At 41.0% G+C, this 10,531-nt stretch overlaps 1 protein-coding gene and 1 long non-coding RNA gene across 2 annotated transcripts in view; one reads left to right on the forward strand and one right to left on the reverse strand.

The window, feature by feature from the left end:
• The window catches only part of MCMDC2 (minichromosome maintenance domain containing 2), a 51,014-nt gene extending 46,864 nt beyond the window's left edge, over nucleotides 1-4,150 (forward strand). The window contains exon 15 of the mRNA XM_011940902.1: nucleotides 3,721-4,150. Within this exon, the coding sequence (XP_011796292.1) occupies nucleotides 3,721-3,887 (167 nt within the window). The 3' untranslated portion in view covers nucleotides 3,888-4,150. The remainder of the gene's footprint in view (nucleotides 1-3,720) is intronic.
• A 2,558-nt stretch (nucleotides 4,151-6,708) lies between these two features.
• LOC105510906 lies at nucleotides 6,709-10,294 on the reverse strand. The gene is made up of 3 exons (XR_001001629.1): nucleotides 10,183-10,294; nucleotides 7,391-7,502; nucleotides 6,709-6,887 (listed from the first exon to the last, which is right to left on the reverse strand). It is a non-coding gene; the product is annotated as an uncharacterized LOC105510906 (long non-coding RNA).
• Nucleotides 10,295-10,531: the final 237 nt, after the last annotated feature.

Raw genomic sequence — 10,531 nt, forward strand, 5'->3', positions numbered from 1 at the left:
TTTTTTTTTTTTTTTTTAAAGGAGATATCCTACAGATATATCAATAGAGAGATAAAAGAATCTGGAACTTAGAAAAAAGTTCTAACCTAGGAATATAATTTAGGAATCACCAGCATAGAGATGGTACTCAAAGCCAAGGAATGGATGAAATCGCCTAAATAGAGACTAGTGGGAACCCCAGGACTGCCCTTGAAGATTCCAGTATTTATACGGGGTTGTGGAGGAGGAACTAACAAAGGAGGCTTAGGAGCAGTAGCTAGAACATAGAAAGAAAATCAAGTGTTGTGTGATTTTTCTAAGAAATGAGAGTTTTTCCAGAAAGGGGCAGAGTGGTCAACTGAATCACATGCTACTGAGAGTTTGAGTGAGATTCAGTTTGGTAACCTAAAGGTTGTAGGTAGCCATGATCAGAGCTATTTCAGTGGCGTGGGAATGGAGATGAGGCTACAGAGACAGCACACATAGACAAACTATGAAGATGAGGAAAAAAATGAGGGAATCACTGGAGAAGGATGTGTGGTTCAGGAAGGAACTTTTTTTTTTTTTTTAAGATAGAAGGTATAAAATCGTATGATGTGCAGTAGGGAGTAAACTAATAACACTACAGAAAGACAGGAAGATCAACGAATGAAGTACAAAAAGGGTGAGAGGGGATAGGATCCAGGGTACATGTATCGGCCTCTGATAGATGGGTCACTTATTCATTTTACAGATGGGAAGAAAACAGATACAGAACCAGGTAGGTTTGTAAGTTTGGCCATATACTTTACTTGATGTTATCAGCTGAAAATGAAAGGTTTGAGGAGGAAAGAATGGAATATAATAGTCATTGTTGGGGCTACAAGAGAAGTGTCTGAGGGAAACTCAGCAGGCTTTGCAGGCAGGTGATCGTTTAGAGTTACTGTGATTCACTTAAAGGGAAAAGAAGAAATGCCAGTTGTGTGATTTTCTGCCTAGCAGCCTTCGTGCCAGCACAAGGTGAATGGTTGGGTTCGTGCAGAGTTGAGGTTTTGATAAGTGAGTGTGGCAGAGTGGTGCTGAGGGGCAAAGGAGTGGGGGGACTGACTAAAGGGGGGGGACTTTTAAGCTGGTTAACGAAGAAAGTGAATTAGAGGAAGCAGATTGGAGGTCTCTGAAGTAGACCTGAAACATTTTAGCAAGTGAACTGGCAGCATAGGAGGTAGAGTAGGGGAGTGGGTTGTGGTTTTGAAGTGAGTGGGAACTCAAGGTTTTGAAGTAAGTTTCTGGTGATATTAGTTTCCTGTGACTGTGGGATGTATGGCTGAGGCAGAAGGGAAAGGTGGGACATCGCAAGGGAGTTAAATGGGTCATCCACATGAAAATCACTGAATGTCAGGTATTAGGGAAGAAAGGAAGATTTTGAGCAAAGTGCTGAGAGCTGCTGGTTGACTATAGAAGAAGGACAGTAAAACCAGGTGGCACTGAGCATCAAAGGAGAAAGGATTTTTACCAAAAGGGAAGCATGGGCAAGAATGGTCTAGAAGCAGCAGAGGGGCGGCAAGCTAGGCTCTGACTGTGTCTTGTGACACTGTGTATATGGGATGTTTGGGAAAAAATAGCTTCATTTTGGAGAGGCACAAGGAAAGCAGTGTTCTTAAGGGATAGTAAGCTTTCAGAGAAGGTCAGGTAGGAAAGGAAGCAGTCAGAAGTCTGAGGCTGTTCTTATGAGGCTCTAGGAAGGTGGGCACTGCCTGGCACAGTTGCTAGACTGTACTCTTGGCCTGTCACATTAAGTACTTGTTCAATGAATTAATGAATAAAAGAGAAGAGCTCATCTCCTCATGGTCAAGTTTTAAATTGAAGTAAAATATACATAAAATCTACTTATTTTAACTATTTTAAAATGTTCAGTTCAGTGTGTTAAGTACATTCACATTCACACTGTTGTGCAACCATCACCACTGTTCGTCTCCAGAGCTTTTTCATCTTCCCAAACTGAAACTGCGTACCCATTAAACAATAACTCCTCATTTCCTCCTCTACTCCTCCTGAGAACCATCACTCTACTGCCTCTATGAATTTGACTATTCTAGGTACCTCATATAAGTGGAATCATACATTTGTCCTTTCATGACTGGCTTATTTCACTTAGCATAATGTTCTCAAGGTTCATCCATATTGTACATGTCTTAGAATTTCCTTCCTTTTTAAGGCTGAATAATATCCTGTTGTATGTAAATACAATGTTTTGTTTATCCATTCACCTGTCAATGGACATTTCTGTTGCTTCCACCTTTGGCTATTGTGAATTACACTGCTATGAATGTGGGTGTGCTAATATCTCTTTAAGACCCTGCTTTCAATTCTTTTGGATATATACCCAGAAGTGAAATTGCTGTATCATACAGTAATTGTTTACTCTTTTTTTTTTTTTTTTTTTGAGACGGAGTCTTGCTCTGTCCCCCAGGCTGGAGTGCAGTGGCCGGATCTCAGCTCACCGCAAGCTCCGCCTCCCGGGTTCACGCCATTCTCCTGCCTCAGCCTCCCGAGTAGCTGAGGAGGCGCCCGCTACCTCGCCCGGCTAGTTTTTGTATTTTTTTAGTAGAGACGGGGTTTCACCGTGTTAGCCAGGATGGTCTCGATCTCCTGACCTCGTGATCCGCCCGTCTCGGCCTCCCAAAGCGCTGGGATTACAGGCTTGAGCCACCGCGCCCGGCCTGTTTACTCTTTTTGATGCCGTCATCCCGTTTTCCACAGTGGGTGCACCATTTTCCATTCCCAACAGTGCACAAAGCTTCTAATTTCTCCACATCCTCTCCAACACCTGTCATTTTGTTTTTTATTTTTATAATAAATCTTTGTGGGTGTGAGGTGGTAACTCATCGTAGTTTTGATTTGTATTTTCCTAATGATTAGTGATGTTGAACATCTTTCTCATGTGCTTATTGGTCGTTTGTTTTTCTTTAGAGAAATGACTTTAGTTCTCCACCTATTTTTTAATGATTATTTTCTTACTGTGGATTTATAGACCCCTTTATCAGAGATATGATTTGCAAGTATTTTCTCCCATTCCATTGGTTGTCTTTTCACTGTTGGTTGTATTGTTTTATGCAGTTTTAAATTTTGATGTGGTCCCATTTATGTATATTTTCTTTTGGTGCCTGTACTTTTGATGTCACATTCAGGAAATCATTGCCAAATCCAAAGTGAGTCTGTCCTTTCCCCTAGAATGGTCTTGAAACCCTTCCATAGATTTATGTTGTCTGCCTTTATGTGAATGGGTTAAACAACTGAGAAATGTACTACAATGTCTTTATCTTTGATCATCCACTTAACATTTATCAAATAAAGATTTGTGTTTCCCTACTTTCCAGTACCTTTTCTCCCTACTCCTGTCACCTCCTCACATCAGTAGTCAGCTTCAAAACTATAATGACTATTTCAGAAGACAAATTTCTAGTTCTAAACTTTATAAACATCAACATACTTCTTCCACTGGCCCTGGTACCAATGTTTGTGCATTTACTGAACCTGCTTTCTGGGTTTCAGAAAACAAGAGTCAGAGTTCAATAATGATTATTGAAATACTCTTCTGAATAGGTCAAAACTTAATTTTTTAACTTTTATTTTTCACAGAACCACATGGGCTTGGGCTTAATTTTTATGATTCCAATAAAATATTTTGGTTGAAAATGTGATTTCATATTTGTCATTTTAAGCAGTATTTGTCATTTACACTCTATTATCTTCTTCATTTAGGGGCCACTGTATTTTGTGTTGCTCCGAATGCAGTATTTCCATTTGAACTGTATAATGAAGAATACTTAGAGCAAAGGGATCTCTATCTAACTCAGTGCCAACAACAGCTGGAACAATTTATTGCCACATATGGACCTGGGACAACTATTTTCTCTAGTGATGAATAAACAATTTGAGGAATTTTTGTTCATTCCTACTTAAGCAGTGGAGAAAAAGTGTGAGTATTTTGAGAGTGACTTTGAAGTAATGCTTTGATAATACTTTGTACAGGAATATATTACAATACTGTTTTTAAAAATATAAAATATAGTCCCCTCAAAACTAATTGCTAATATGATAAATACTAATCCAAACCTCTAAAACCAACAGAATTTTAAAACTTAGAACAATGTGGACAATTTAAAGTGATAAAGTTGTCAAGGAGAATACTATAAAGAAAAACTGGTTAGCCCAGAATACCAGTGGTGAACAGATAAAAATGTAAAGAATGTTGCAATTTAAGCAGTGTGTAAAATGTCAACCTTTATGTAGTTCACTCTACTGTCACAAGATGGCAATAACTCTTTACCTACAAATTAAAACATTTTTCTTCACTAGTGAACTTGCTAAACTCATGACTAAATATTTTATATAACCCCAAGTTTCAAATGTAAGGTCTTTTCATGCTTTATTACTAGCATGTCCATTACATACTATTGTTTTAGAAGCCCTAAATCTGGAATCAGGAAAAGCCTTGGAAGTTTTCATGTATATGCCAGGTTAAATGAAAAAAATACTTTACACAGAATCAAGGAGCCATTAACTTATAAAGTGGCTCTCTAACCCTAACTGGTTACAAGAAAGGTTCCAAAAGGCAAAGAAACCAACTTGCAAATCTAGTCCTCATTTTTGGAGGGAAGATATCTGCTCTGAAGATAGGGGCATCATGAGAAAACAAATCTACCTTGTAAAATTTACAAATCCTTTTTAGTTCAGTTTCCATAACTTTAATAAAAGATCAGTTCTATTCACAGAAAAGCAAAATGTCATTACCAAATTGCCACTTTATTAACCAAGATGCTACCATGCATCAATTCTTTCAAAATTGGTCCCTTAACAGAGATGCTTTAACTATACAGCTGGACCTCTCATTCTCCACAGGACTCAGAGGAAGTTGTTCAGTATTATTGAATACCTACTAGTAGCAACGAGAAAACAGTATTAGTTTTCAGAAGCCAAAGGTAGTATTTTTGTTTTCTGAGATGGGGTCTTGCTCTGTCACCCAGGCTGGAGTGCAGTGGCACGATCTTGGCTCACTGCAACCTCCACCTCCCAGGTTCAAGCGATTCTCCTGCCTCAGTCTCCCAAGTAGCTGGGATTACAGGTGCACTCCACCATGACCGGCTAATTTTTGTCTTTTTAGTAGAGACAGGGTTTCACCATGTTGGCCAGGCTGGTCTCGAACTCCCGACCTCAGGTGATCTGCCTGCCTTGGCCTCCCAAAGTGCTGGGATTACAGGTATGAGCCAACACACCCGGTGACAAAGGTAGTCTTCAGCAAAATATTTACATATTACAGTTCTATAATGTTAAGACGTTTATTTTGTGCTTCTCAAATACTACATTTCAAACATGTCTGGCTCTCTATGGGGTGAAGGCAAAACACATTCCTATTTTATAAAACTAGGATCCTTTTACAATTGGAAAGTTTAAAAAGTTTTTTTTTTTTCTGAGACAGGGGCTGTCACCCAGTTTGGAGGGCAGTGGTGCCATCTCAGCTCCCTGCAGCCTTGACCTTGCAAGCAATTCTCCCACCTTAGCCCTCCGAGTAGCTGGGACTACAGGGACATTCTACCACCCTGGGCTAACTTTTGTGTTTTTTTGTAGAGATGGGATTTCGCCATGTTTCTCAGGCTGGTCTCAAGTTATTCTCCCATCTCTGTACCTCAGCTTCCCAAAGTGTTGGGATTACAGGAGTGAGCCACCATGCATGGCACAAAGATGGCTTTTATTTACTTCTCTATATTTATATATACATATTTATATGTAGCTGTCACCCAAACTGTAGCGTACTGATGCAATCATAACTCACTGCCACCTTAATCTCCCCAGCTCAAAAAACCCAACCTCAGTCTCAGGGATAGTTACTTTGCCACAAAAAAACTTAAATGTTTAAGTTTCTCGTTACAAAGTTTGCATTTACTAGTCTTTTATTGCAGTGCCTCAAGAGTAGAAGTGTATATTCAGAAACAATTATGGGAGGTGATTCATTAATATTAAATATGATGCCAATGGTATTTTAAAGGTTATTGGAGAATTAGAAGGGGGTAGGGTGCGGGATGAAAAATTAATGGGTGCAATGTACACCATTCAGGTAATGGCTGCACAAAAAGCTCAGACTCCAAATTACTTCATATACCTATGCAACAGAACTGCACTTATACCCCCCAAGTCTATACTGAGGGAAGTGACTAAGATGTTGCTATACAGGTTTTATACCATTTATCATATAAAAATTATAACCTTGGTGAAAGGAACTTATAAGCTAGTACTCAACAGGAGAAAAGATTTAGCTCTAAGCCTTCACCCAGATACAAATTCAGCTTTAGAATTCTTGCCAATTTAGTCCTAGACAGATTGGCCTGCCCAGTCATTTCTCTTAACATAGCATATTGCTCAGTTATTACATGTACTAGTGTTAGGATGACTTTTTTGTTCACAAAGATGAAAGTAAACTGAATAAAAAAGGTGAAACCTTTATCTGTAAGGGGGAATTTGATTGCTATATGGCATTAAAGAGCTTTAAGATTCCAACCATCTGGTACAACAGCAAACTCTGAAGGGGGAGCCAGACAGGGAACCTAGAGGTACAAGCAATGTCTCCCCAGCTGTTGGCCTCAATGAGAATCACCACCCATAAATAATCTAATTATTCACAAGATGATATAATCTTTCAAATATGTGCAAAACAGGTCTGACTAGTGACTATGAGAATGGAACTATTTAGAATTGATTTAAAAGAAAACACTTTATTGTTCAGCAATTAAAACAGCCAAATATGTATTTTTCTCCATAATTTATTGTGATGTTATCAACATCAAGTAAAATGCTCATTTTCATCATTTGCTTCTGTTCATGTTTTCTTGAACAAGTCTTCAATTTTCCTTCCAAAATGTTGCATGCCACACCTCCAAAACAAAGTCAGAAACCAACAGTGAAAATCATTCCATACTCAAAGTTCTCATATAACCTCAATATTCACAAGTCGCCCCTCAAAAAATTAATGTTGAGAATACCCCACATGCAAAAGCAACTTCAACAAGAATCGGCCCCCACCCTTTGAAGTTTATCAGATACTTTCTGAACTATCAGCAGATATAGTTGCTTGACAAATCACTTACTTGAGGCAACGAAGCAGAAGTATTTTTAAACATGACAGCTAAGAACATTCATCTACAGCAACCTATATGCTAAAAAGAAAGAATATTCACCCTTAATTAAATTATTGCCTTACATACATGTCAGTAATTAATCAATGTACATTACTGGCATCTCAGTCTTAAAATTATTTCTTCAAAGACACCCTCAGCTGGGTAAACGGCAAAAAGTAATTTAAGTCATCACTGTGCCAGCTATTAAACCTATCTGTCAAGAATACATCACATAACTAAAATTAATTAAATTTAGGTACCTCAATACATGACGTGTGATCCTAGTTATTTTTTCACAGCCTTCTACAAGTTTTTGGAAAACATTTGTCATGATGACCTTCATACACCTTCACCGCAAAGGCTTTCTTGCACCTGGAAATTAAATATTACATTTCGAATTCCCATTTTTATTTGCATTTTGTTTGGTATCTTATATGTAGGAATGGTCCAAGAAGAGAATCTCATTCCTTTAGGAACTGTATTTGCAACCTACCTTTCAGACTCCCAACTCACTTTTTAATAAAAAAGTACTATTATTCTAGTACCTGTTTCTGCTTTTTTGATAGTCAATACTGACAAACCCAAACCTCTGTAACTATGTTTGTCTGATTAGCACCTAATAATTCCACAAATTAGCTTATTCCAAACTGGAAACAGGAGCCATTAGTACTGGCAGGAAAACGGTGGAAACATTTTATGATATCCTTCACTGTGGCAGTTTTGACTTTAAGACACAATGGTCATAGTGAGTACACAGCCATTGCTTTTCTGTCTCACAGCTCGACAGGGATGAGCTATGAGCCAGGTTAGATGTATATAAAAACTGGCGTGAAGACCTTCACCTAAAAACATTAAAACAGCAAACCTAGCAGTTTTAGAGCAGGGATACCTATGTTGGCATTTTTACTGGACACATGCCTGTAAAATTAAGTCCCAAGTTAACAAAACACTGCAAAGAACATGGACTGGGGTAAAAAATCATGTCATACAGCATCCCAGGAGAATACATCATTGAGCCAGGCAGTAATAGGAAATGATTTATTAAGACATACAAGGTTGGACCTTGCAAAACAATCATTTTCATGTGCTGAAATGCTGAAAATATTTCACACAATCAATATTAGGAATATAAATTACTGGTTTTGAGTAATTAAAAAAATTAACTGAAACAAAAATGTTTCAGTTTAATATTATGATTCACAGGAACTGCAGACAACAACATGCATAATCCTGTCTTTACAAAACCTAAAAAATGGGCCAGAAACGGTTTCTCACGCCTGTAATCCTAGCACTTTGTGGGGGCTGGGGCGGGTGGATCACCTGAGGTCGGGAGTTCTAGACTAGCCTGGCAAAACCCCGTCTCCACTAAAAATACAAAAATAAACTGGGCGTGAGGGTGGGTGCCTGTAATCCCAGCTACTCGGGAGGCTGAGGAAGGAGAATCGCGTGAACCTGGGAGGTGGAGGCTGCAGAGATCGTGCCACTGCACTCCAGCCTGTATGCGAAACTCCATCTCAAAAAAGCAACAAAAAAACCCAAAGCTATCCACACCACCCCCTCCCCCACAAAAACCAAAAGACTGACGGGCACAAAATTCCAAATGGTGGGTACCTGTGAATAGGAAGCAGGGGAATGTAAACAACAGATACTCCAGTATTGGTAATATCATAGTTCTCAAATGTATCGGTGGATTCTTTTGTATTATGCTTGAGAACTTTCCTGGACTACCAATTTTATCAATTATTTCGTTTGGAAATTTTTAGAAGTCCCAGCACTTACCAGTGAAAACCGAATTCAAGCTACTGAAGCCTCAAAAATAAGAATACCAAAAATATTTCAAGTATAAGCCATGGCATTCGTCCTCTTGACAGTTAACGATTATTTCGCACGAAGCAATGCATTTCAAATTTGAAGAAAAAAAAAAAACACCTATGCCAAGTCTCACTGATGAAATTTTAAAATTTGTTTCTATGGCCGGGCGCAGTGGTTCACGCCTGTAATCCCAGCACTTTAGGAGGCCTAGCCGGGTGGATCACGAGGTCAGGAGCTCAAGACCAGCCTGGCCAAGATGGTGAAACCCCGTCTCTACTAGAAATACAAAAATTAGCCGGGCCTGGTGGCAGGCACCTGTAATCCCAGCTACTCGGGAGGCTGAGGCAGAAAAACTGCTTGAACCCTGGAGGTGGAGGATTCAGTGAGCCAAGATCCAGTCACTGCACTCCAGCCTGGGCGACAGAACAGACTCTGGCTCAAAAAAAAAAAAAGCTTCTGAATAGCTAACAAGTTTTTCCAGCCTCCCAGTTGCTGACCGGTTTCTTCTGTATTATGTCCAGAAATACACATCTCTATGTAAATACAAGTATCTCCGTGTGTAGCAGGCATTTAGCCTAACGGCCTTCCATACTTGCACGTGTTGTTCTCCGACCTCTATGCCTTGACTTTAGAGCGTATTACGAAGGAAGGTCCAGGAACAAATACCGACTAGTTTTACGAATGGGTCGAAGCTAGTTATGACTCAGTAATCTGCGCTTATTACAATTTCAAAGCCACTCACAAAGTACGGTCAAGTAAGGGTCGTCCTGACAACTAACGGATAATCACCTTCCTATTTATAAAATGCTCCCTTTTAAGGAAAACAAGCTGCCTACTAAGAGCCTGAAACCGCCAAGGCCGCACGCACAACTTAGATGGGGACACAAGAGAGATCTGGCCAAGGCCGGGTGGAGCACGAAGCCCCGCGGCGGTCCCTTGCAGGCACCTCCTTAAGTCAGAAGGCCCTTCACCAGTTTCTGAGCAGAGGACAGTGAACTGGTGTTGACGGATAAAGGTCAGCTAGGCCACCCAGGTGGTTACTGACAAAACGCGACTGCGCAGATGGCTTGTGGGGAAAGCTCGTGGGCCTTGGGGGCGCCGGGAGCGTAGCCTTTTGGCCTACGCAGCAGCCGCCCGCTCCGCTGCGCCAGGGAAAGGGACAAGGGCCGCGCTCGGCACCCACATGGCGGAGGAACCCGGCACATAGAGGAGGAGTACCTAACACCGCGATCACTCTCACCTCGCAGAGCACAGCTACGGGCCCGCAAGCTCCACCGCCGCCACCACACCAGCATGACAGACGGTCCTTCGCGCTTCTTCCTCCCTCGCCGGTCGCGCGGGAAAGGAAGAGCGACATCGGAGTGCAGCTCTTAGGCACTCCGGTGGCCCCGCCTCTTCCGGTACGCGGCCCCGCCCCTCCCCGGGTGAAAAGAGGGAGTGAGTGCCGGGGCTCTGGGAAGGGGGCGGAGGGGAGATGAGACCTGCACCTCAGCCCTCTTCCCTAGTTGCGCGGTGCGGCGACGCCGTGTGCCGCACAGTAAGTTTATATGGGGGCTTTATGACTTCCCGCAGGGGCTTTCCAGGCTCAG

Source organism: Colobus angolensis, unplaced genomic scaffold, assembly GCF_000951035.1.
Source record: "Colobus angolensis palliatus isolate OR3802 unplaced genomic scaffold, Cang.pa_1.0 Scaffold194, whole genome shotgun sequence".
Classification (NCBI taxonomy): Eukaryota; Metazoa; Chordata; class Mammalia; order Primates; family Cercopithecidae; genus Colobus; species Colobus angolensis.